Here is a 27142-nt window from a genome sequence, read left to right as displayed (position 1 = left end):
TACGTTCTACATTGGGCCGAAATTAAGCAACAAATGGATTGTGTTCTTTGAAAGCGGTGGGTTTTGCGCTTCTTTCCAGGATTGTAACAAGCGGTACATGAATGAGAATTCTACGGTGTTGATGACATCGACTTTGTTGCCAGATAAAGTGACTGGCAGAGACTTACTGTCGTCGTCAAAATCTGAAAATCCGACTTTCCATGACTACGTTCATGTTTTAGTACCCTATTGCACCAGTGACTTGTGGCTTGGATTAAAAACAAACCCAAAGAAGCCGTTTCATTTCGTCAATGATCCTTCTGTAGATAACTTCAGCTTTAGAGGACAAACTATTTTTCGTTCCGTTTTTGAAGACCTGTTGCAACGCCATAACTTCAGCAAAGCTGAAGAAATTGTTCTCTCTGGAAGCAGCGCTGGGGCAATTGGAGTCCTGAATCATGCAGATTGGGTGTTAAGCCAAGTGATCAAATCTCGGGGATTAAACGCGACAATGAAATCTATGGTTGATTCAGGATGGTTTATTGATTTTCAAGACAGCTTAGAAGACAGAATCAACCCTGGATTCACATCGTTTGCAAACATTTCCATGGTTGCGTGTCATGATGATTCCCTTGGCTATACCTGTTGTCCTTCGGCGACGTGCATGATTTCCCGCGGGTATTACCCCGCGACAGTCCCGTTACTGATTATCTCTAGTATGTACGACATTTTCATCCTTGAAGACCTTTTCAGAAGGTTAGAGGAGGAAGGAAAGACAGCACGTGACAACCTTGCAGACTATGTTACGCTTGTTAACATGTACGGTGGGGCAATGAATGAATCCCTCACTACTTCTGAAAGCCAAACATCTAACTTGAGTATCTTCGCGCCCGCGTGTTTCCAGCATATTTATTTTAGCACTTCAAGCCTGTGGGGCGAAGAAGGAGTGTTGCCACCTTCAGAGGAATTTGGTCTTGGCAACGGAAAACTCAGGTCAGTCATGTAATATCTAATAAACACTGTATTGCTGGGATTGTTTCAAAAAGGTTTAGGTTTATTAAAAGAAACCTAAAACTAATTGTCCATTGTTGATAATAATAGACCTTATCACGGTTTCGTTGAAAGAAAAAAATGCGAAGGATGTAGCTGTGCAGAAAGCGTCCAGTTTTGTTTTGAACTTTCTATACATTTCCCTATATTTTTTTCCCGCGAACTATTGTTAGTAACAATTCGCGGCTGGTTCGTTATACAGACAAATGTATGGAAATGTCAAAACGCAACTTAATGCTTTCTAGCACAGCTACATTCCTCAGTTATTTTCCGTAAAATCGTTTGCCTAGTGCCTAAAGTTTCCTATTCATGAATTTTTCAGAAGCGATGTTTTATGAAAATTATTTGAGAACGGATTTCCATACTAACACTGTTATTTCAAGACGTGTTTGCCTACTCATCAAGATGGCTTCCAAAACCGTGATAAGATCTATTATACCGGCGACCCAGGAACTACATTCTCGAAGCCCTCCAAAGTTAACATGTATGATAAGTGTTCCTTCTTGATAACAGAATAAAAGCACTGTTGATAACAAACAACACATAGCATACATCTTTACTTCAAATTCACGAAGCGAGGCCCTCCCATTAAAGATAAGACGTATACTATGTGTAGTTTCGTCGCAATAATCATCATTCTCATTTATTCACCAAGCTTAAAATATTCCGTCACGTTTATACCATTGCGCGTATGCCACACATGACATTCCAATCCTAGCGGTATGCAGGATGTCTGTAGCTCAGTGGTAGAGCATCCGAACTAGTGATCGGAAGGTCTTAGGTTTCGACTGCTGATAGGAGCACTCGGATTTTTTTTCGAGTTTGCCTGTCACTTACTGAATAATACATCATTGTCAATAGTCAGTTGTTTTCCAGCAATAAGCTTCTGTTAATAAACAATACTTAAGATACACCTTAATTTAATAACCATAACTACTAAAATGGTCGATGAGTCTCTCTGGCCACGGCTGGATTGGGTGGACCTTTAAGAACAGACTGAGAACACTAAGTTCTTCTATTGTGTGATGTGCTAAATATTTTATGTTAAGTATTTTAAACAGTTGTAAATAATTTAAAATGTTTTAATTTATTTTCTTATCAGGAGATAAACTAGAAAGGGAAAACCTCATTTATCTCCTTTTCACTTGGATTTGTGAATAAACGGCTATTACTATTATTATTATTATTATTATTATTATTATGAAATGGATTGTTAGGCTAACTTTTGCCAAGTTCTCGGATTTTCGTTTCCGCAACAGCAACGGAAGTGTTTAATTTCCGTGACGCTAATGAAATTTAAATTTAAAATCCCTGTCCTTAAATATATTCCATACAGCTTTCAAGTGTACTGTAACCTTTTAAAACGTCTTTCTTATCCTCCTTTGAAATCATTCACCGTTGACAGCATGCAAAAGCTCCATACTTAAGTCGAATAGTTTTAGATACCTACGTTAAGTTATTTCAGAAGGAGTATGCATGAAACATCACAACGTTGCAATGTTATATAAGAACTTCGAAGTTTTGGTTTCCTGTAATGCAATTTCTTATTTTCACTTTGAAAACCCACTTCACGAAAATGCCTCAATACCAACGCGGTTGCTGTTGATATTGATTCACTGAACATCGGCAACACTGAAACGTGCCCTCAAACAAGTACTTTAAGACACGGCATTCGTGGAGAGCAGCTTTTTTGTTAAGTTTTATACCTGCATCGTTTGTTAGTGAATTATTATATTATCTTTGTAATGATTTATTTACTTGTAGCTGTTCAATTGTTCTCTCCGTGATTAAATAAATAAAGATGATCTTTCTCTCAAGAATGACATCAAACAGGCTATTCCGTTTGTTTCTAGTACAGCCAACATGGCGTCATGCCCTCTCATGCCCACCTAGCCTGAACTGAAATAAGAACTAATTACATTCTCTACTACACGAAATGCCCTGAAAATTTCCAAGAGGAAAATAGCAAGTGATTTTCTCAGATGTACAACAAATAATTTTCCAGGACACAGAGGAAGAACTTGCTGCAATCGGTGATTTCCAACCTCGCTAATCTATAGTCAAAGACACCGGCAGGTTTATAGTTTCAGTAAAACGAACCAATATTTTTAGTATAATGTTTTTAGGTTTAAGAAAGTGACACAGGTTTTAAACCAACTATGCACTGATGGCTACTGTTTTTTTTTTTCTAAATCCTCTCTTTAAAAGCAAAAAGCGCAGTTCAAAACACGACAGTAATTTACTTTTCTTCTCGCAGCCATAAAATACAGAGTGGGACCTGGGAATCAACAAAGATCCAAACGGAAGGGAGGAGCCGAAGCATGAAGGATTTCATAGCAACATGGGTTCAGTCACGTGGCTTCCCTATGACAATGATTGACAGTTGTCTCGGTGCTCAGTGCAACCCAACGTGTCCTGGCAAACTGTTGTTTTTGGATCCTGGAGCTGTATGGGGACAAACTGTTCAAGTGATTATTTTCGTGTTGTCCTTGGTGATCACAGTTTTAAGCTTTGGATTAAAGGCTACTTTCTTGGTTCACAGCTATTACTTGAAACGAAAGGAAAAAAACTACTTGAAGAAGGGCGAAGATTATTTGATAAACAAAGAGGTACTTAAATAAATTCATCATCTAATGTGTGGCGATGGACCGCTAATATTGCCTTTCGTTTTTGGAATCCTCTAAAATTCGTCAAATTCTCACCAACACTCCTTTAAACATAGATTATAACATTTCAATTCATTTATAAAATAACAATAATGATGACTGTCCATGACAACAATTATAAGAAGCAGAACAAGACTATTTATCACGATCTTAGTATTATTTTACATACACATATTTAACACTACTAACCCAATTTTTAAAATAGACATGCACCTTAGTTCTAAATAATTAGTGTATAATTTTTAGACATTCTTTAGAACTACTTCTACCTCAAAGGTACCCGAGGATTTTCAGATAACGTTTGACTTAACCAAGATTACTAGGAAAGTCTGGTTAAACAAGGTTTATCAGACTTATAACCAGACTTGCTTTCTAACCAAAAGCTTGGTAAGTCTGGTTGAGTCAGACGTGACCAGGCTTACCAGACTTTTTACCAGGCTTTTGTCACAAGGGCCGCCAGCCACTCTAGACTAAAATATTTCTTTTCGATTCTTCCTAGTTCGCTTTCAAAAGTGCTGCGAATTTTGATTAAAAAGATCAATCTAGTTTCACCTTAATTAACTATTCGTGCTCTAGCAGCCCATGCTAACCAATCAAAATCAAGGAAAAAATCTCGAATGAGCAGGTTGCCAAGCTTCAGATTGAAAACAAAAATGAACGAATTTATTTAAAGTTGTAAGCTATGTTTTTGGTTTGGAATGTTGAGCTGATGTAATAAGAAGTTTGTACTTACATTAAATATTCTATTACTGAGTTTTTCGCATTTTATTTTTTACACAATAAATTGGTAATCGGACTTCGTGTCGTACAATTCAGGAATAATCGTGCACGTAATTTCAAATCGAAAATTATGGAAATTATTGCCCGATTACTCCCTGAAGTGTACTCCACTCAGTCCTATTACCATTACTAATTTTTATATTTGGCCTCGTATTTTAGCTTCCTCCATGTGAACCACGTGATAGAATCAGCATTGCGTGCCTTTCTCTAAGTTACTCAGTGGTTACAAAAAAGAAAGCAAGAGAAGATAAAGGTGAGAGAAACCGTTTTTTGTTACTAAGGCTTTAACTGGTGAATTACATCGACTGATGACTTACCGTTGTGTTTTTATATTGCTTTGCTCATTCACTTCGTTTGAGCCTGCGTTGAAAGTTATCAAGCGCGGCCATTCAAATAAAGCGATAGTTTTAAAAATCTATTGTGAATTATTTTCCTGTTGTGCTGTTCATTATGTTGTACAAGGCGGTTCAATTTAGAATTGAGAGTTGATGGTCCATTGGAAAAAGAAAAAAAAGAAAACAGTCAAGGCTTCTACTTGTATGAAGCGCTTGGTTTTGTAATTATGAAAAATATATATATTTCAAGTCAAAAAGAGTTTGTATTTGTTTCGTCATACATAAATAATACACACTACACATAGAAAAGAGGTTTGGTTACAGGAAGCCTGAATTTGAAGCCGGGGCTTATAAGGTCCAGGCTCCTCCTAGGTTAGGATATAATACAAAATAGAGTGACAAGAGGCAAAATTTACGATACGAACTAATTACAAGGAAGGACGATATAATAATTACATCAGTTACAAAAGTTTTTATAATAATGGTATAGGCATAAACTAAAACCACAAATATAATAAACAATAGTTACATTACATAATAATTATATTATAAAGTGTGGGAGAATTCCTTGCCTGGTTTGAGTGTGATTACATGCCTCCAGGAATCAGTAAAGTTATTCTGCCAATTTCTTTTCGTCCCTTATCATTTATTATTTATTCATTTAGGAAACGAAGAAGCAACAAAAACTACTGGTGAGACGAACCCTCCGTTCCAACACTCATATTCTGTGGTTTTGGAAGAGAAGGAGGAAGACTCAAGAACTGATAGCCAATGTTCTGTTGATGAGAACAGAACAGAACTCTCAACTTTTGCGGCTGATAACTCGGGTTTTAATACTGTCAAGGAGGCAATAGAAAGCTCTCAACAGAATGGGCTAAGTCACAGTCCTATTCCAACATCTATGGAACGTCGCTCACAACCGGAAGCGCAAACTGAAGTCGGATCAACTCATTTGGCGACTGGCAAAATCAGAGATAAGGAGAACTTGAAATTTGTACCAAATCACAAAAGAAAATCCCTAGAACGTGATTATGTCAAAATGAAGGAACCAAACAATCCTCGAGAAAAGAAGGTTCTCAAAGACGTATCGGCGTATTTTAATCCCGGTGAACTGGTGGCAATCATGGGTCCCTCCGGCTCTGGAAAGACAACGTTACTTGATTTGCTGACAGGGAGGAGACGTGGACATAGCAAGGTATGTGAAATCATGCCACCAATGCCAAATAATAGGTATTTTCACCAACTGAATGTCTTATCATATAGGAGGATGTTTTCTTCCTTGTGTAGCCTCATTAGCATTTATGACCACCGATTTCATTGATACGCGACCCTCGAATAAAAACTCCCGCGAGCATTTGGTGATTCGCTTCCGTCCGGGCTGGGTAATCAACCGTGGAGGTATTTCTGTATATTTCCGAATTTTCTTCACAAATGCCAACCCCACGTTCAGAAGTCTTGCTATAGCGCTCGCGCTCATCCCTGCACGAGCAAATACACCACTCGCAAATTGAAGAATACGAAGCAACCATGTCGACCGAACAGCCTACACAGTGGCCGCCATATTTCAGTTTTAAACCAACTGAGCGGCATTCCTATAACACCATATAAGGAGCGCATGATTGACGGAAGCGAGTCGCCAAATGCTCGCGGGAGTTTTTATTCGAGGGTTACGTATCAATGAAATCGGTGGTAACATAAACGGTAAAACTACCTACAAATAATTGATGCACTACATAAATGAAAGGCTTCGCAGACTTGGTACCAACTGAAAATTTGAGAGTCATGTTCATTGGCTTTTAAGAAAAAAAGAGAATCTTTAAAGAGGAAGCCTACATCACCAAGTGGTTTACAAAAGGGTCCCCAATTAATACTTGAACTAAACTAAAGTAAGACCTACACTAAAATTAAAGCAATTATCTATGGATAAGAATACATTAGGAGAGGAGAAATTAATGTCTAAAGTGTCAAGATTTTACACAGAAAGTATGGGTACATTCTTTGTAAATTCTCAGCTTTTTGAAAGCTTTTTTCTCTGGGAATATTCAACTGCTCACACTTCTTCACATATTTTATTTGATTACATCTTCAGATTGTACATGTTTTAAGGGTTATCACTTCTATCGTTACTCCGATTATCACAAACGGGTCCTTTTAAACCTCAAAGGGCTTCTTGTTATCTCTGTGAAATTTTGTTTATCGAATCCAAGAAAGTATTACTCAACATCATCTTGATCTGGAAAAACCTCATTTGCATTTACTTTCAACAAAAGGTGGTTGGGGAAGGGAACAATTTAACACAGGAGTCCAGCTCCTGTCCTATCCTAAATCACAGCTGCCCCTATGACATCTACTCAGTCCGGCTTAATGATAACGAATTCGAATCGCCACAGGGTCAAGTGGTCATCAATGGAGTGAGTCTGGACAAAGTACCGGACTGGTACTCTCGCAAGGTCGGTTATGTACTACAGCTTGCTGTACCTTACTATGAAGAGCTTACCGTTCGACAAAACCTCTTCTTCGCTGCTCACATGAGGCTGCCTAACAAACTGAGTTTCCGGAGGAAGTTTGAGCGAGTAGAGCAGATACTTGCTGAGGTATGTCATCCAGTCTTTCTTGTTTATCCAGGTGTTAAAGACGATTATACAACTCGTTGAAACCATTCTTTGAGCTTCAGTTGTTTTCAAGGTCAACTAAACTATGAGAGTCATTGGGTTTGTAGAGGTAGCTAAAAAAAATTTTGCAATAACCAAATCTACCCTCCCTTTTTACATTTTTATGCATTTACGACCAGCAACCGTTAACGTAAAATAATAATAATAATAATAATAATAATAATAATAATAATAATAATAATAATAATAATAATAATAATAATAATAATAATAATAATAATAATGTCACTTGTGAAATGTTCGTAGCTAGTCTGACGCGGCGTTTCGTCTCGGCCAAGAGACTCTTCAGAGACCTTTAGACTTTGTAGGCAAACTCGTTGAGCATCGCGCTCAAAGTCCCGTTCGCAAATTCAAGATGTTAGCAGTCTGGCCCTCTATCGCAGAAGGATTCCCAACCGCACGTACACGAGTTGAAATTTATACAATAAAGAATTGAAAAAATGTCACTTGTGAAATGTTCGTGGCTGCTAACATCTTGAATTTGCGAACGGGACTTTGAGCGCGATGCTCAACGAGTTTGCCTACAAATTCTAAAGGTCTCTGAAGAGTCTCTTGGCCGAGACGAAACGCCGCGTCAGACTAGCCACGAACATTTCACAAGTGACATTTTTTCAATTCTTTATTGTATAAATAATAATAATAATAATAATAATAATAATAATAATGCAGAGACATGCAAAAATTAACGATAAAAACCGACGTTTCGGTGTCTTCATGACGCCATTGTCAAGGAGAAATAAAAAATTACAGAGTCTGCGGCAAGGTGTAACAATAAATTAGCATATAGTGTTTAAGAGAGAATGTCTGTGAAGACCGCGTGATATCAGTAAAATGTGGCACATGCTTCAAAAATTCAAAATCTTCATATTTCGCTCAGAGATACCCTATGATAAGCCAACAAACGTGATATATTTTTTTTGTTCAAAGCTGGCTGTATTTTCAAGAAAATTCTCAAAAACTGTAACGGGCGCCGACCGTCATAAAATGGCGGAAATTAGTGCGTCGAGTAACAACACAAGAACTTCGCTCGTGTAAAGCGCAAAAGGAATAACGGTTTTTTCAAATTGGTTTATTTGTGTAAGAGTCATTGGCAAATGATTCAAGTCTAAAACCAGGATTGTTTACCTAACTGGGAATGCACGGCAAGAGTTTAAAAATCACCAATAATTCATTGTTTAAAAATCTCATTTTGGAGCAGTTTTTCAATAAACGTTTTTCCCATGCGGTATAACTCAGAGGCGCTTGAAATTAAGGCTGTGATTAGTAGAAATAGTCTTTTTTTCAAGGATATAAAAATTAGTCTGGGGCTCTTAACTTCTGCACGGAAAAAACACGCTCTATGTCGAGAAAAATCACAAACTCCACTTGTCAACAAACACAAATAATCGAATTAGAGTGTGTTATCAAAGCCAATATTCCAAGCAAATCTTAGTGCTTAGCACCGTATTTGATTTGAAAGTCAACATTACAAGTTTACCTTGCAAAACTTGTGGCTGTAGATTGCTTTTCGTCGCCACTTTCCCTTCAAAATTGTTATCTTCCCTTCGACCATGTTTACCAAAGCACAAGTAATCAACAACCTTACGTAAGACTCCTGCATGAAACATTACAGTTCCTGACAGATTCAACCATATTTGAGGTAACTCAATTGTACGATTAAGAACGATGATGCGATTATCTATAGTCGCAGAAGAAGAAATTTTGCAGCCCGAAGACGCACACAAGAGGAATCGTCTGTAGAATGAGACGATCATGTTTGTCACGCAATGAGACCAAGCGCGCAGGACACCCAACAAAATTAACAACCAGATTATATTTTTTTCCGCGGCAAGTTTGTCTGCGTCCGACTTCAAGCTTAAAATCCCCTAGCTGACATGGTACTAAATCTGTTACCAGCTTTTTATCTTTTAGGATGGGATTTTTTAGTACAAATGTTTTACAAGCAGATGCTTTGTACATCGTGCACGTGCAATGGACAGAATGGTACCACTGTTGGGGGGGGGGGGGGGGGGTGTCAAATGGGCACACCATGTCCAGCTTAATAGCCCGGCCTTGCCTGACTTTATCGACAAGACTAAAACAACAAAAGAGAACCGCATTTAAAGGCAATTACAATTACTTCTTTACGATAAGAAAGTTCGCGCTTTATGTAAGCTACGCTCAAATAAATCAACCATTTATTAAAATCATCTTTTACATTATTCAGATGTATACTACCCGCGTTTAGCGAAAGCTATTCAAGGCGGGTAGTGTAACACGGGCCGGTGGTGTAAGTGTCGACTGAAGGTTAGCCTAACAGTGGTATAAATGCCACCAATGCTTTTAGCACTCAGCTTGTAAGGCCAATGAAGAACATACTTAAAGCAAAAAGCAGATGAGAGCCCGGAAAACGAATCTTATTGCTGGCAGATGCAGCCTAGACAAAGTGACTGAATCTTTTTCATGTAAGGCTGTTTGCGATGAACTGATGTGTCAGTGACATGCTAAAAGACAAACAAATGTCCTTTAGAAGGACAACATTTTCAATGCCCTTTGTAACATCAGCTAGGCTTAGCTTGAGCTACACAGTACCATATGGCCGATGAATCCGGATTAGTTGCAATTTACAGTCACGGCATATTCCTACCCAAAGCAACGATAGTTATTAAGATAACTGTGCTCCTGAAAATAATAATAAAAAAAAGTTTCTAGAAAAATATTAAGCACCGCAGGGTTCTAACGGCCGCACCCATACGCATGGTCAGAAATATTTGGAGAAGAAGGTTAGACCCTCAAATGGTTCGGATGGCCACCTTGAAATTTTTATGGCGGCCCCGTCTCCAATTTGGAGATGCAAAATAACCACTGTAATGAGTCCTGGATATGACCACTCTCACAACCAGCGATTGAGGGAATATAATGAGACTACAAAATTGTGTAACTGTCAGAGTTCAGTTTATTTGAGAGAACTTAACGGAGTTCTTCACAGATTAGTAGCTACGGCTATAAAAGTATCCATAATAATAATAATGATAATGATAATGATAATGATAATGATAATGATAATGATAATGATAATGATAATGATAATGATAATGATAATGATAATGATAATGATAATGATAATGATAATAATAATAATAATAATAATAATAATAATAATAAAAGCATAAGCGTTGCATTTATAGTTGGGTTTCCAGGAAAATAAGCATCTTGGTTTCATTTGCGGAAAAATTTAAGTTCGAGATAAACATTATAATTAAATTATCGCACACCAAAAACAGGCTAGTTATTAAAAAAAGCGAGCTTCTTGTTGCAAGTATATGTTAATTTTTTTCCGACTTACGGCTTTTCGCTCAGTTTGAAAATAAGACACAACTTTTAAATTTCATATTGACCTTCCCCTAACATGAATTAGCAAAAATGCGTTGCCTTACGGGAAAATTTGTACCTGTTGGCTCTGGTGCGTCTTAGATAGTCTCCGAAAGCGCCTTGTTAATACCGCGGTCAGCCTTGCGCGATTTCCCTTTGGCGTAGCTCGATAAGGTATCGTTGGGAACCTCTCCACCACCCAATGCCCAAAGAGGAGGGATGAACTGGACAGATGGTCATGCCCGAAATGTCACAAGGTGCAGTGAAAATTAAAGCCCTTGCAAAAATTAAGTTGATCTCCGACTCAACATCGCTTACGCCGACAGACTGTGTGTGTGCTGAGGTGCTTTTTCCACATGAAAGCAACGGGAGGATAAGGGCACTTTTTTTCTTTCGATCGTCTTCGTTTATCTTGGGAGCACTGTCCCCCAGCTAACCTCTGAAAAGAGCAATTGATATCCATTTCATGTGTTATCCGGAAGGACAACGTGGCTGCGCGATCATCTGTTTGTTTAAAAATTTTGAATGACGCGATGGTCATTCAGTATCATTAGGATTGGTTCACCTTACTAAATTTGGTTTTCTTTAGTGTTGAGCGCTCCCGCTTTTCACCTCCCATTATATTATTACTACTTTCCTTCTTCTAAATTTTACATTTGTTTTTTTACTTCATTTCTTCCTTTGTTTGCTTACAAGTTCGTTTTCTTTCTTTCTTTTTTTCTTTCTATCGTTCGGGCTGCTTGTCTGTCGGTCGGTGGTTCTTTCTTCCTTAACCTATCTCGTTCTTTTTGGCGTTTTTTCCATTTGTTTTAAGAATTTTAGATCACAGAGTGTCTTTTTTAACAAACCAAAGTTATTTAATTATCCGCAAAACTTGTGTAACACCTGAAGGAATATTGGTAACCAAGCCCTCTTTGTAAGGAGTGTGATATGTCATTGCGTGACATAAAAATGATATGCATGGATTGAAGAAGTCAAAACGACAGTGTCGCTCAGTAATCGAAAATCTCGCTCAATGGTCATTTTGTTACGATGAAACAAGCTCAGTTGTACGTTAGAGAAAGATAGCAGATATGGTGTATTTGAAACTGCGAAAAATAGCACCGATGCCACTCAGGTATCGTTCAGATAGTTGTTGATTTCGTAAACTCGCTGTCAGAGGGAAGATGGTAATTTTGAAGAGAAAGTAGGAATGAAAACCAATCTACAGCCACTGTTTTAGCAAGGTAACTTTGTAATGTTGACCTTCTAATCAAATAGGTGCTAAGCACTAAGATTTGCTTGGAATATTGGCTTCGATAACAGAGACTAATTCGATTATTTGTGTTTGTTGACAAGTGGAGTTTGTGATTTTCTCGACATAGAGCATGGTTTTTTCGTGCAGAAGTTAAGAGCCCCAGACTAATTTTATATCCTTGAAAAAAAGACTATTTCCACTAATCACAACCTTAATCTCAAGCGCTTCTGAGTTATACCGCATGGGAAAAATGTTTATTGAAAAACTGCTCCAAAATGAGATTTTTAAATAATGAAATATTGGTGATTTTCAAACTCGTGCCGTGCATTCCCAGTTAAGTAAACAATCCTGATTTTAGACTTGAATCATTTGCCAATGACTCTTACACAAATATACCAATTTGAAAAAACCGTGCTTCCTTTTGCGCTTTACACGAGCGAAGTTCTTGTGTTGTTACTCGACGCACTAATTTCCGCCATTTTGTGACGGTCGGCGCCCGTTACAGTTATTGGTAATTTTCTGGAAAACAAAAGCAGAGCTGAACATAAGAAATACACCGAGTTTATTAACTCATCATAGAGTATGTCTGAGCAAAATATGAGGGTAGTCAATTTTTGAACCCCGTGCCATCACTCACTCGGTCATGAAAAAAAGGCGCTCTTAAGGCTTATTAAATAAATACTTTTGCGTGAATAGAGTCGTTTTGCACGTTCAGAGTGGGTTTTAGGTCTCTGATGAAAAGCATTTTCATCATCATCATCATCATCATCATCATTAACATCAACATCATCTTCATTGAAGATACCAAAGTCGTACGAGTGTTAAGAAAAGGACCATAGAGATTAATATAAAAAAGTTAACAATGATGTGCTAATACTAACTATTCTAACTGACAAAGGCGACTTTGGTAAATTTCTGCAGAAATAATATTGGTTCAACCAGATTTGGGGTAAGCTATACCTTAACAATCTTGAGTTAAGTAATGGCAAATAAACTGAATTGACTGTGGCTAATGTTCATAGTGAGCGTAACGTTTGTAGCCTTCTCGCTTCCCATATGACCACTGGAAGCTGTAGAAACTAATTATATACATCGATATAGAGCGGTTTTCAATTGAGTGTCGATAGTAATTACGCGTTTGCTTTGGTTTTGCATTACTACGCTCTGTGATTGGTTAACAAAACTCGCGCCGCTTTCTCAACCAATGGGAATCCAAACCAAAACCAATGGTGTTTTGGCCGCACGCGTTTTCCCGCGCTTGGCGTCAGTTCCATGTATTTGCTTCGAATTCTGATTGGCTAGTTGTGTTGTTTACATCTGTTGCGATTGGCCAGAGTAATTACTTTGGTTTTGGTCCTGCGACACTCAATTGGAAACCTCTCTATTCGCTACAGATGCCTCATTCAGAAGTGGAAGAAGATAAACAAATATATCTATCTTTATATCAGAACACAATCCCTTGCTGATTACAGGCTGGACTAACATCCCTAGCTGATTCAGTTGTTGGTGGATCTTGTGGGGGAGGACTCAGCGGAGGGCAGAAGCGTCGACTCTGCGTTGCTCTTCAGATGATCAACTTACCATCAGTGCTGTTCCTTGATGAGCCAACATCAGGTATGGTGGCATTTGAACAAAAGGAAATTTTTACCACAATTAATTGTTTCTAATCTCACAATCTGACTGGCTAATTTTCCGTTGTCGATAAGAGTCTAGACAACGCTGCTCGCGTCAATCAGCGCGCGGAAATTTTGACAGTTATTGTAAAAATTTTCTTTGACGTTGGTATTGTGATAAAAAAAATCGACAACGATATTCGTCATGACAGTGGTCAAAATATGTTGTGAACTCACTAGGCGCACAACATTTTCACCACTGTGATGACGAATATCGTTATCGCTAAACCACATTCGATTTGCCAGTAAATTCCTAACGACACCCCACTGTACTTTGACGTAGATGTAGACCACTTATTCACTTTCAGAGATAGTAAGCTGGCAAATTTGCCACGAAGTACACTGGGCAACCCACAGACTCAATACAAGATAGTAATTCACTTACTAAATTAGACTTATTAGTTACTTACAGACATCGATAGCAAGCTGGCAAAATTGCCACGAAGAACAGGCAGCCACAGACTCAACATAAGACGCTAGTTCATCACAGGACAAAACCGAACATCTCTTGTTAAGTTCCCCATATAATGATTCGCCAGTACTCATTTAGAGGTGATGTGGAAAAACATCATTGTCCAAGGAAACAACGCGGTAACATCTTTTAAAAGTGTTCTGTTCGGGTGCCCACGATTTCTTAGGGAGCACTGGAATCGTATCATGGTACCTGAACACCTAAGAAAGTCGGATTTAGTCGAAAAGAACATCTACAATTTTCTTCGGCAAAATGTCACCTCAAAAATTTTGTAACAATGCGAAAAGTGATCCGCCAGCATGTCCGTTAGACCCACAACAGCTAGTAAATTCGAGGAATAACTTTTCAAAAGTTACACAAAATCCCGGGGGGGGGGGGGGCACAAAATATGTCCAAACGATCTGGGAACACATGAGACTTTTTTTAAAGTAGTATTTTGCTTAAATGTTCGTAATGTTTATTTATTTATTTTTTGTTTTTGTTTTTCAGGTTTGGACGCAACATCCTCCCTCGAGCTGTTAAATCACCTTCATCTTGTAGCCGAATCAGGCAGGCTTGTTATTCTCACCATTCATCAACCCAGACTGGAAATCTTCCATCTTTTTCACAAGATTCTTTTGTTATGTGATGGTCAGGTAAGGAAAGTGCCAAAACATGTCCGGTCAATTTGGCCTCCACGTTCACTCCACATCGACTCCACTCCACTCTATAGTTAGATCGCTGTACTTCGCATTGTGTTCGAAATTATGAAAATTTCGAGAAAAACTTCTCTTTTGATGAAAATAAGAAGAACAACAAAGGTGTGCTGTTTGTATCCTGTTTGTACTTGTCTCTTACATAGGTTAAGAAAATTGAAGCAATCTAAAATTTGGCTTTCAGAACGAAAACCCTTCGAACCCTTCAGTGTTCAGATTTGTTTTGTACTGGGCCGGAATTTTTTGGGATTTGCGCTTTAGTCTTCCCTTTATACACCTTTTCTTTAGAAAAAGATACTAGGCGGGTACTCTAAAAAACTAAGCTGTTAGTTAACTGTTCGAGTAGACTTATCGAACAAGCCAAAACACTTCAACCTACGCTGACATAAATAACATGAGCAAGAAAATTTTCTTCCCATGTCCTCCTAAAAATTGTCATTATTTCAAACACAAGACGAATTCGAGCGACCTAACCATTTTGTGGAGCAATCTGACGTCGAGCGATCGAAATGACCGTAAACCATTTCACCTAGTATGAGGTAGATAGGAACTAAGCTCACGCCGACGGCTAGTGTTCTATCACGAATGCCGTTCTCTGATTGACTACGCTACTCGCTATCTATTCTGTGATAGATAGTGAGTAGCGGTTTTCAACAAAATAGCGGCCGCTTCCTCGCGTTTTCGAAGTGTCTGCGATGTGGATATAGATAATTTACTTGTTTAGTTTTGAACGACTAGTAGATTTATACTAAAACAATTAGATTATTCGCTCTCGATTTCTATGCGTGATAGCTGATTTGGGCTGCGCCCTCATCAGCTATCACGCGATAGAAATCTCGAGCTCATAATCTAATTGTTAAATATTCGCGCGCGGACAATAATGTGCCAGCCAAGAAGAAAGAAGTGGTTGCTCTCATTATCCGTTATATCGCCAATTTTTGAGCGAGAAAGCGGAGAGATTAAATTGGTTTTTCCTTATATAGAGCTCTAATTTGGTAAAGATCCTTCTGTTAGGTCTCTTGGTACATTGTCGTAAGTAGAGAATTTGGATTGGAACTGAATTAATTGAAATAACTTACTATTTTTTATTCTTGATCAGGTGGCTTATTATGGAGAGCCAGCCAAGTCACCAGCGATCTTTTTCAAAGCCTATATCCAGTCAACAACGGAGGAATTTCGCCAGAGTGAAGAGGCGCCAAAAATTGACTCCAAAAATCCTGCAGGTTGGTTACGTACGTTGTCATACCAATCCAAGGTGGCTAACACTTGTTTCCATATCTCAAACTGAAAGTTCATCGGAATTTCCCTCAACACTGTTAAGGAAGGGGGGGGGGGGGGGGGGGAGTGCTGAATGAAATGAATTGGTAAAAACGCTCTTTGCACTTTAATACTTCTTGTTATCACTCTATTGCTTCGAGTCAAAATTAAGATTAGTTATGTTTGACAAGATCGTTCAAATGTTTATAGCAGGAACGTACGGCTTTTTCCGGTCCCGATGGCGCGAATGCATGCGGCTGTCATACTCCCGATTATAGTTCTGGGGTGCTTACCATTTACGCAATCCATCCGGGTGGAAATTTTCGGCATAAATACGAAATGATTTAGCTTGTCTTAACAGAAGAAAGATAACATGCAAAATGTACGAGCATCAGCTGCAAATACCAAAAGGAGCAATAAATATGCATCACTTTGACTTGAAGCTTATAATTTCAGAAGTACTCCTAATGGAATCATGCGTACCATTTGATTTTCCAACTGGAATTTCCGGGTTTTCCATGTAAATGGTAAGCACCCCTGACCTTCCCTGTTTCTCCATTCAACAATCCCTAAGAGGATATGTAGTTTTGGGTATTTTGCTCTAAAACAGAGCGGTGAGAGGTCTTCAGGCCCAATACGGTCAAAACATTTTAGTGAAACGTTAAGTATTTATCAGATTAACCTTAAGCCGGCGGCACATCTGGCGATTTTCTACGCCGATCGCGGCGAATTTGATCGCAAGCGATTTATGCAGACACAGCTGGCGGTTTTTTCGCCGATTGCGGCGATGTGGCACTTCAACCTTGTTCCCGGCTTTATCAAGAGGTGTTTACAGAAAAGTCATGTGATAAAATCGCTCAACCTGATTGGTTGATTTTACTGGTGATTCGCAGCGATGAGCGCAGAAAATCGCGGGAACGGGCACACTTGGCGAATGCCAGCGAGTTTAATAGCCGATATCTGACATGCCAGATATCGGCGATTTTTTACGCCGATCGTGGCGATCGGCGTATAAAATCGCCAGGTGTATCGCCGGTTTTACATGAGCAATTAATTTTATTTCATTGTCAATCTCACTTCTTTTAATTAGTGTCTCCAAATAGGTAGAACAACTGAAATGCGCTGGCTTTACTCACTGAGTTCGCATTTGGTAAAATATTCTTGACTTCTTCCATGTTTCACAGACACCATCATGGATTTACTGAACCTCGATAAAACTCGACGCGCAATTCTGGATTTTTACCAAAACAGTGGCGAGCCAGAGGCTGTGGAGGAGGCCATCAGAACGGCACAGAAGCAAGCTAGCAGCAGTATCAACAAGGAGACGGCAATCAACAAGAAAGAGAAGTACGTTTGGTTGAAATGGTCTTTCAGAAACAGTTACCAGAGCGGGAGAAATGTTTTGATTTCCTCGGAGTCTTTTATTGAAGTGTGATTTTAGTCCAGAGGGGAAGGGGGGGGGGGGGGTGGAGAGTGGGGGGTAGGAAGCGGATGACTCCCTTTAATCATTTCAGGGAGTTAAAAGAAGGCATCTCTTTGGGCGGTCGGTACCTTTATTAATTTCTGCGCGCTCTTGTTAATTGGACAAAACGCATCACATGGTACAAAATCGGACTGATAACAGTCGTCCAATTTGATGTCCGTTGCCTGATTCTTTCGCGTTTGGCTGTTATGTCGGGTGATAATGGCCTTGGTTTTTGTCCTCAAATGTCCTCGAAGCTTCCTTTCTCCGCTAACTGTTTATTTTTTGGACAGCCATTCAGCCCTGGACATTATCATTCGATATACAAGCCGCCTGAAGGAATCTAGCACTCGAATCTCTTTACGGTGGCCAATTTCCCTTTAGTTATCAACTCTGTTGATAAACCAAACATTCGTTTCTACTCCCCACCGACGCAGCACCGCAGTTTCTTTAGAAACTAACTCCCTTATCCATTTGTCATTTACTAAATATTCAAGACAATACTCAACCGAAAGGCGAAAGACACAGCGCGCTCCCTTCCACGCAAATGCTCAACTTTTTCCTTCTATCTTCTTTTTGTTATATCATTAAGGACGGTGCCTCCCTTTCCTACTGCGCATACGTTCTGCGCATCTTGAGATCGTCCGAGAAAGTCAGATTTCTTAACGGCGGTGCCTGCTAGAACAGGGATATTTTTGTGCGGTTTATAAGTACGCGGGAAAAGCAGATCTTGACAAGGGTTATTAGGATCCGAAAAGATAATTCGGAGTAACCACCCATTTTTCAGAGATAATTAACCTTCAATTTGGGAAAAAATGCCATACATTGCTTTGTATTTGAGCACTTTTTTGAATTATTGCTGCTTAGTTATCTGTGAAAAATGCGTGGTTACCCCAATTTTCTTTTCGGATTCCAATAGCCCTTGCTAAGATCTGCTTATCCCGTATAGCCATAAACTGCGCAAAAATACCTCTGTATCAGTAGCCATTGGCCTGAATTGCGGGTAAACACCGTTTTATCTGCTTCTCTTTCTTTTTGTTTCTTGTTTTCTTTAGCGTGGACGGCGCGGGATCATTTAACAGAACGTTCGTATTGGAAGCACGGACCGCTGAGAGGCAGACTCTGGGGCAAATGTTTTATTTCCCTTTCATATTCTTTATGTTTGGAGTTGTAACAGGTATTGCACAGAGCATGACAAAAAAGTACACTTCATTCATTTAAGTCTTTTAATATATCCTTAGTGTTACAAAATCAAGGTGTCAATTTATGAATGTCGGAATTTTGAATTGAAGCAATATCGCTAAGGTAAAGAGAGCCACATAGAAAGAAACACAAAAATTTTGTCTTTTTATAGGAACTGTGTACTTCAGAGCGGATCAGAGAGATGGAATATTACTGATGTCAGCTTTTTGTGTCTACTGTTGTTCCAGTCCATTGTTCCTGAGCTCTGTTTTAATGGCGCACCTCAATAAAGCTTTGGACGTGAGTACTGCATAGGCCTTCATTTTTATTGTCAGTTCAGTAAATAGATAACAAAAATCAATCACATCTTTCTTCCTTCTTCCACACTCTCTTCCTCCTCCCATTCAGCCTTTCTTCGTCGTTTCCACCCATTCATTCTTCCTCCCTCCATACTCTTCTTCCTTCCTTCCTTCCTTTCTTCGCTTCTTCCTCTCTTCCTTCCGTCCTTCCTGCCTTCTTCCCTTCTCTCTGTCCTTCCTTCCTTCGCTCCTTCCTCCTGCCCTCCCTCCCTTCTTCCTTCCTTCGTTTCTTTCTCCGCTCCTTCGTCTCTTCCTTCCTTCCTTCCTTCCTTCCTTCCTTCCTTCCTTCCTTCCTTCCTTCCTTCCTTCCTTCCTTCCTTCCCTCCTTCCTTCCTTCCTTCTTTCCTTCCCTCCGTCCTCCCTTATTCGTTCCTTCCTTCTTTCTTCCCTTCCTTCATTTCAGAACTGTCTTCAATTCTTCTTATAAGGTTGACTTCAATAAGTTTCTTTCGCTTGCAGATATTCCACCTTGAGCGCGCAGATGGTTGTGGTCGGTCATACGAGAACGTCATTCAAACATACGTTCGAACCGCTGCTGTATGTCTGTTTCCTGTGATCATGTGTTCAACCATGTCATACTTCTTGGTATGTCACGCAAATTCAACATTTTTACTCAATTTTTGGAGTGCGTTCTGAGGGAATTCAGTTGCCACATTACCCATGATAACCAACGTCGCGTGACAAAATGCCTCGTTACAGGCCTGGAAGTTGAAAACCCAGGTCTTGGTTAAGACCATGACTTTGATTATCAAGGTGCCGGGACGGTGTCGAAAGCTTGTGGCTAAAGCAAAGTTTGTTTGGATCCAGTTTAGGTGACCCTCGGTCTTAGTATAAATACAACACGATCAGGAAAATATCTTCAAAACTGATATTTCTTGGGCCAAAAATGTGTCTACGACTTCGACAAACGGGCTCCAGGTCTAAAATGGCTGCCGTCCAGGATGCAATGCAATACTGAAACGAGAAGCATCGGTGGGATTGATATGGGCCGCTTGGTCTGGCAATTCTTAAGCGTAAGCAACTAACAAAGAACATGCGTCTTTATTCCTGAATAAAATTTGTTCAGTCATGTTCAAAGTTTGGATGAAAGTTTGTTGCAAACATTACGTAGTTTCTGTCTTATGTTCACTGTAGTTTTTAATCCAATGAATGTAAGACGTCTAAACTTGCCCTTCACTTCCAGCGAAGGGTGTGAAATGAAGGATTCATCCCTCTTTACACGAACGTTTGGTTAAACAGTCTTAAACTCCTTAGAGTGCTTTTACCTACGTCACTGTTTAAACGCTTCTTTTAATTATTTCGTAGGTAGTATCGTCACACGACGTTTGGACGTTCGTGTTGGTAACAGTCATTTCACTTGTTTTAAACCAAACTTGGATCGCGGTTTACATGATGGTTATTTGTGCTCAACCGAAGATCGCTCATCGTATTTGTCCAATGGTGTCCGCCATTGCTGGCTTTGCGGGTGGCTTTTTGGTGCCCAGACCGGCAATGCCACCTGGGTAAGTAGTGGTTACGTCGTTTCGTTCTAATGTATTACGTAATCTTTATGTATTTTCACTTAAGCTAAGGAACCGTTATGCATGCGACTGAATCTAATCAGATTTCTCGTAAAAAATTGTTAATTGAGAGAAACGCCCTCAAACGTAATGCTTTCTAATAAACATACTGGAGTGTGGTTGTAGAAATTCGTAGTGCTTGTTTGAAAGTTGATACTTTGTAGATGTGTCCTGTCATGATAACAACAAAAACTCATTAATAATTCATAAGCCCATTGACCTATCAAATGGTCGATAAAACATCACGTGTAGTGGTTTTAAAACCCGATAAAACCTCCTACTTGTTAGTATGCTATGTTTAATGTTTTTCTCGTATGCTAATTTCCCACGTTCACAAAAGCATCATTGTTATGAACTCTCTTGACACACGCTTTTCCAGGAATGTTTTTGAAGCCGTTCAAAAAACTCGCAGCACGTGTTTTAGCGGGTCTAAAACCACTCGGCTGCACCTTGTGATCGGGCCACCCTGTCTGAAATAAAGTTCACTTACTTACTTACTTTGTGGTTTTAAATCCCGATAAAACACTGCTGCTCGTGTTTTAAACATAACTTAGAAATCAGCATTAACCGTATTGGAGAACAGTCGTGTGTCATAATGAGTCGTACTGATAACCCTGGTTTCTTTTTGCAGGTATAATATACTGTTCTACATTAACCCACAGTTCTATGGCTATGCAGCTATTACAAAAATCTTGTTAAAGGATGCACGTCTCAATTGTCCCTACGAGTCTACTTTAAATTGTATCAGTACAGATGGTAACGCCGTGTTAGGCAACTTTGGATTCGACACAACCAACATCTATGAAAATTTGGCGGTAAGTTGACAAACTGATCAATTGCCGCTACCTGCATAATCATCATTACCATTAGTTTTACATGAAAAGAAGTAATGTTTGACTTGCAAAAGAAGGAGGTGTATTTTTTTCTTCACATTAGTGGATCAACCCCCATGCTATGCTACACAATCGTCAGGGGCACCCAACGACAGTTTTCTCTCAGATCCTTTGAAACGCTATTTTAGGTTATCTGGAGTGCCTTTAAAGCTCCATAGGTTCATTTTAGACAGCGCTTTAATATTTTTATCTGTTCGGTCATTCTAGGGGAACTTGAGTCTTATCGAAATTACTAGGGTATTTTTGTCCATTTCCCGAAAACCTTGGGTCTTGTTTCCTTTCCGAAAATCTAAGCTAACCTGAAACGACATTTTGATCAATCCAGAAACAATAGGCCTTAAATTTCTCATAAAACGAAAGTTCGAGGTGAAAATTTCCTTTAGAAAATTGTAGGGGATTGAGGGCCTTCCGAACAGGTAATTAACCGAAACGATCCGTTGGGTGCCCCTGAATCGTGGGACAAACGATTAATCTGAGCTACCATTTCGAACTACGATGACTAACACCTTGCGTGACAAACTATGATTGCTTTCTTTTCCAGGTAATGCTGGGAATGGCAGTCTTGTCATTAATTCTGGCCTGGGTGTTTCTCGAGATGAAATATATCAACTTGAACTTCTTCTCTAGAAAGTAAGTAGCTTTGAACATACAAGCCGCGACCGAATACTTTGTGCTTTAATTACAAATTAAAGTGTAAAATTTGTGACATCAAAGAAAACATTGATCATGGAATGTAGCATTTAGGTCCTGCAAAACACAACACGTAACAGCGTTCATTACGTAATGTTTAAAAAACGAGCAGGAGTGTTTTATCGGGTTTAAAACCACGAGGCACAGCCGAGTGGTTTTAAACCCGATAAAACACGTGCTGCGAGTTTTTTGAACGGCTTCAAAAACATTCCTGGAAAAGCGTGTGTCAATAGAGTTCATAACAATTATGCTTTTGTGAACGTTGGGTATTAGCATACGAGAAAAACACCCGCATACTAATGAGGAGTGTTCTATCAGCTGAAAAAACACCGCGTACTAATAAGAAGCAGGTTTATCAATATAAAGTCACTGCACGTGATGTATTATTGACCATTTAATAGGTCAATAGGCTTATGAATTATTAATGAGTTTTTGAACGTCGTTTTTTTTATATTCATAGGTCAATTTCTTCGAAAGAAGAAGAGTCCATAAAGAATCAGGACGAACCACATCCAGTAGGCCTCCCGTCGGCACAGCGGAAATCAACTTTGAAACTTATCACAGAGGGTGAAGGTGTACACAATGTCAAGCTCCAAGGTGACATAGCGGAGGAGCCTAGAGAAAGGTCTTCCAGAAAAGAGCGCTGGCAAAGCACCCGACGAAGCTCAGAAAAGAGAAAGAGCGGTATGCAAGCAGCAATGGAGAAGTTTCGCAAATCTTCAGACGAAATGCTTAGGAAATCACAGCTCCAAATGACACACCAAGAGGAGAGTTCGTTTAAAGCAGGAAGAAGACAACAACCGATTCAACAGTTGGATACGTTGCATGAAAACCAAGAGGGCAGTTCTTGTAGGTCTAGGGTACTCACATACCCTACTGTGAAGGAAAATGATTTGAAAAAACCCAAGGTACGGAGTTCTTCCATGGAGAATACTGGTGTGCGCTTTCAAGATGATTTGGAAGATACTCTAGAAAATTCTGTATTTGAACACGAGAGCGAGCAACGGGATCCAGACAACGAGGAAATATTCGGCGAGAACAGGAATGCTAGGAAAGACAGCAATCGAAACAGTGAAAGAAACGCAGACGTTTGTTGCATTGAGATGGGTGATGAAGCAACAGATGAGGAGAACTGGAAAGACTCACGATTGTGAAAGAACAAACTTCGTGGGGTGTCATGACACCATACCGACCCATAATTATATGTCCTCAAGCAACTGCTCTGATTTACAAACACAAATATTAATTGTGAAAGTAACGAGAGAGAAACGCCAACCATTAGGATAAACGTATCGCGGTGTGTGTGTGTGTGATGGAAAATGTCACAGTTTAATTGAACGGAATGCACAACAAAATTGAAGCACATTTCAGGGAGTTCCCGTCCCCAAGTCAACTGCTTTTCGGTCACTTCTTGTCAATATTGATATTTTTAGTAATAATTACACCTGTTGTTTAAATTTTTAGTAACCTCTGGATATCAAATAGTAATTTTGTGACTTTTGATATGCAATTAATTATAGCCTTATGGCAGAAAATTCATTTTGGGCTAAATGACTAATTGACGCTTTACTATTTACTTAAGGTGATTCCGTTGAATTGCATTGCGCATCCTTGCTGCGCATAATTTTTCGCGTCATTTAGCGCGCGCACGAGCGCGCGCACGCACAACATTACGGGATTTCCTTGAGGTTAAGCTCGGCAGGAAAATAAATGGTCCTTTTCTTCTAAACGAGCACGGTGACCCCCATTTTTTAATGCATCAATTTAAATGTCATACGGTTGACCACTATATATCGCGATTTAAAGAAAAGTTTAATACTCTACTTTGAGATATTTTTATTTGAATGCTTTGAAAAGCACGTATAAAGGTGTGCTGCTTACGTGCCCCCACAGCAAAATCTTCAATTTCTCTCATAATCTTTATTCCAGTTCAATTAAAATAGTTTGTGGTGTAAGATTAAAGTAAATTTTGTTGAACTGCTTCGATATTTTATTGAAGAAATTAATTTTTATAGAAATGATAGTTCCCTTTTCTGATTACTAGCGTTCCTAATATAAACCTCGTGGGTCATCTATTTACTATAATAGCCATCCAGGTTGCACAAAAACGAGCACGGTGACCCCCATTTTTTATTGCATTTTTGTAATGCTCATAACATAGTCATGAACTGGACCAAGTCATAGACAATTTTTAATACTCCTTCTTTTTCAACGGAATCACCTTAACTAGTAATAGTTTTCACTAGAGCTGCCCCCGCTTTTCAAGATCTGTTTGACACCTGTATATGGTTTTTACTGGATATAAATACTGTGCATACGAATGTTAAAAAAGAAACGTTTGAATATTTATTGAAGTTAACATCCATATAACTGGTTAGCATATTTCTGTGTAAATTTGACATTGAAATCTATTACAGTCATACAGTTTTGTTTTGTGAAACAGCAACGTATTGTATGTATAATTATGTGAACTCGTGGTTTGAAAGGCTGCTAAAGATGCAGAAGATGGCGAAACGTGACTTCGTGGTTGCAAGACCTTGACACGCTGCTAGAAAATGGCAAAACGCGAACTCGTGGTTGAAATGCTGCTAAATGATGGCGAAATGCGAACTCGTGGTTGCAAGACCTTGAAACACTGCTAGAAAGAACTCGAAATGCTGCTTGAGGACGACGAAACGCAAACTCTTGCTGGCAAGACCGTCAAACGCTGCTCGAAGACCTCGTGGTTGCAGAATGACAGCTACCCGACAGCACCTTTCGCGCTTGCTGAAATATTACCCGAGACGACCGTGCGCGCCTAGTTTGATCAAATCGAGATTTTTTTCGCATACTAACAAATTTACTTACAGTACTTACTTTCTTACATTTTCAAATTCCTTATATGTATACACGCGGGGAATCCTAGAGTGCCTCCTCGGGTTTTGGCCCAGAGGCCAAAACCCTGCGGGGGCAATAAAAGCTCGATAAAAAAGTAAAGTTTAGAAACTTGTATATTCCGTATTCCATTATGCTGTCTGTTCACCTACCAAGATAGCTTCTTCTTGTCCATGAACACAGTTTTAGATGTTATGAGCAGCAGCGTTTTATCGGGATTTACAACCAGGAGGCACAACCTAGTGGTTTTTGACCCGATAAAACACTTGCTGCGAGTTTTTTTGACACGGCTGTGTCAAGAGAGTTCATAACTATGATGCTTTTGTGAACGTTAGAAATTAAACACCGCATACTTATAAGGAGGAGGTTTCATCGGGTTTTAAAACCACTGCACGTGATGTATTATCGACCATTTGATAGGTCAATGAGCTTATGAATTATTAATGAGTTTTGTTTGAAGAACAACTTAACAGATCACAGAGACAAAATAAATTGGTATCAAATTTAATGACGATGCAGCCTCGTTTAAAATATTGTGTCATTTCACGTCTCTTTGCACACAGGTATTTAATGTTACGTTAGTTACCGTTAAATCACGTACCACCGTATTCTCAAAAGCTATTTCAATTAACGTTGTCGGATCAAAGCTTCAAGCTTAAACACTTCCTCAAAGCAGCTGCTAACTTATCCACTTGATATTCTAACATTTTCATCCAAATCAGGGCTCGCCATCGTAGATCTTCACTTAAGGGGTGAGGCATAACTGATTTTGATGAATTTATTCAGAAAACATCTCTTTGATCCGACAACGTTAATTGAAATAGCAGTATACAAATAAAGAATACCCTCGAAGCGCTGTATTGGATGAAACCAGTCAGTAGCCATTCTTATAACTGAATCAAAGATAGAAAATATGAACGTTTATCTGAAACTACTAAGTTTGGCTACGAATTAATTACACGATTCCCCTATCTCCCTGAAGATAAACCGACTGATAATTTCAGCGATTTTGTCACATTTTAACAAGTTCTAACAATTTTCGTCACTTTATAAAACTTTTAACTTAGCAAACTCTTACAAGTAAATTAAAGATTGTAGATAAAAAATGGTAGTTATTAAAAAAACTGGATCATTGTATAATTAAATCCCAAGGATTTGATTGGCTTACCGGCCATGCTATATGAGCCATTATACCATGCTCGAGAATAGAGACAATTATTCCACTCACGCCTGTTGGATGTGAGATGATTATAGCCAACGAGGCGCGTGCCTATCATCTCGTATCCAACGCGCGCTCGTAATATAATTGTAAAAAATGCTAGTACGATATTCTATGCCTTCAGGGCCAATTTAATAAAACATTTCCAATAAATTATTGTAAGCAAACAATCTGGGCACTAACTATTACACGAACCCAACAACTCTTTTTAATACAGTTTATCTACATCACGCCTGACCAGTATTTTTGAAATTTGAACGGATTTTGAAATTTATATGTCAGTTTTGAACACCGCCAACGAGATTTTAGAGTTCCGTAGAAATTTCCCTGGTTTATTGACGGTATAACGTTACGAATTTTTCTTTACATTACAGTATGAGGTAAGTATTTTGACTCTTTTTTTAGTTAATGCGTCTTTTTCGGAAAGATTTCCTGAGAAATCTTCAAGATTCCATTCAAATGTCGGAGATTACAAAGAGGAATTCGAATATTTATTTGCGGATTCTCGAATCGGAAATACTGGTCATAGGTCACGTGGACTGACTGTAACGAGGATTATCGAGCTCGTTTTTTAACTCTTAATGGGGTTCTTTTTGTGTGTCCAGGTAAATCAACAGCTTAACTTGTAAACTACAAATTTTATTAAATTGGCCCCAGATTGAAAGAGCAACGTAAAAAATAAATATTTATGCGAGCGAGAAAGTACATCTGTAAGCATAGTATTTCCTTCAAGTAAA

General features: G+C 39.0%; 1 protein-coding gene across 1 annotated transcript in view; it reads left to right on the top strand.

Moving 5' to 3' along the window:
• LOC146455114 (uncharacterized) overlaps window positions 1–22577 on the top strand; it is a 22769-nt gene extending 192 nt beyond the window's left edge. The window contains exons 1-15 of the mRNA XM_085094728.1: window positions 1–972; window positions 3287–3638; window positions 4635–4728; window positions 5476–6005; window positions 7201–7404; window positions 13543–13684; window positions 14705–14850; window positions 16010–16133; window positions 17352–17514; window positions 18685–18806; window positions 18984–19111; window positions 19630–19755; window positions 20476–20672; window positions 21361–21544; window positions 22164–22577. The exon at window positions 1–972 is cut by the window's left edge and continues 192 nt beyond it. Of these exons, the coding sequence (XP_084950854.1) occupies window positions 1–972; window positions 3287–3638; window positions 4635–4728; window positions 5476–6005; window positions 7201–7404; window positions 13543–13684; window positions 14705–14850; window positions 16010–16133; window positions 17352–17514; window positions 18685–18806; window positions 18984–19111; window positions 19630–19755; window positions 20476–20672; window positions 21361–21544; window positions 22164–22256 (3577 nt within the window). The 3' untranslated portion in view covers window positions 22257–22577. The remainder of the gene's footprint in view (window positions 973–3286; window positions 3639–4634; window positions 4729–5475; window positions 6006–7200; window positions 7405–13542; window positions 13685–14704; window positions 14851–16009; window positions 16134–17351; window positions 17515–18684; window positions 18807–18983; window positions 19112–19629; window positions 19756–20475; window positions 20673–21360; window positions 21545–22163) is intronic.
• Window positions 22578–27142: the final 4565 nt, after the last annotated feature.

Source organism: Pavona decussata, unplaced genomic scaffold (genome assembly GCF_977016875.1).
Source record: "Pavona decussata unplaced genomic scaffold, jaPavDecu1.1 SCAFFOLD_286, whole genome shotgun sequence".
NCBI lineage: Eukaryota > Metazoa > Cnidaria > Anthozoa > Scleractinia > Agariciidae > Pavona > Pavona decussata.
Note: the sequence above shows the minus strand (reverse complement) of the source record. Positions and strands in the feature narration are given on the sequence as shown.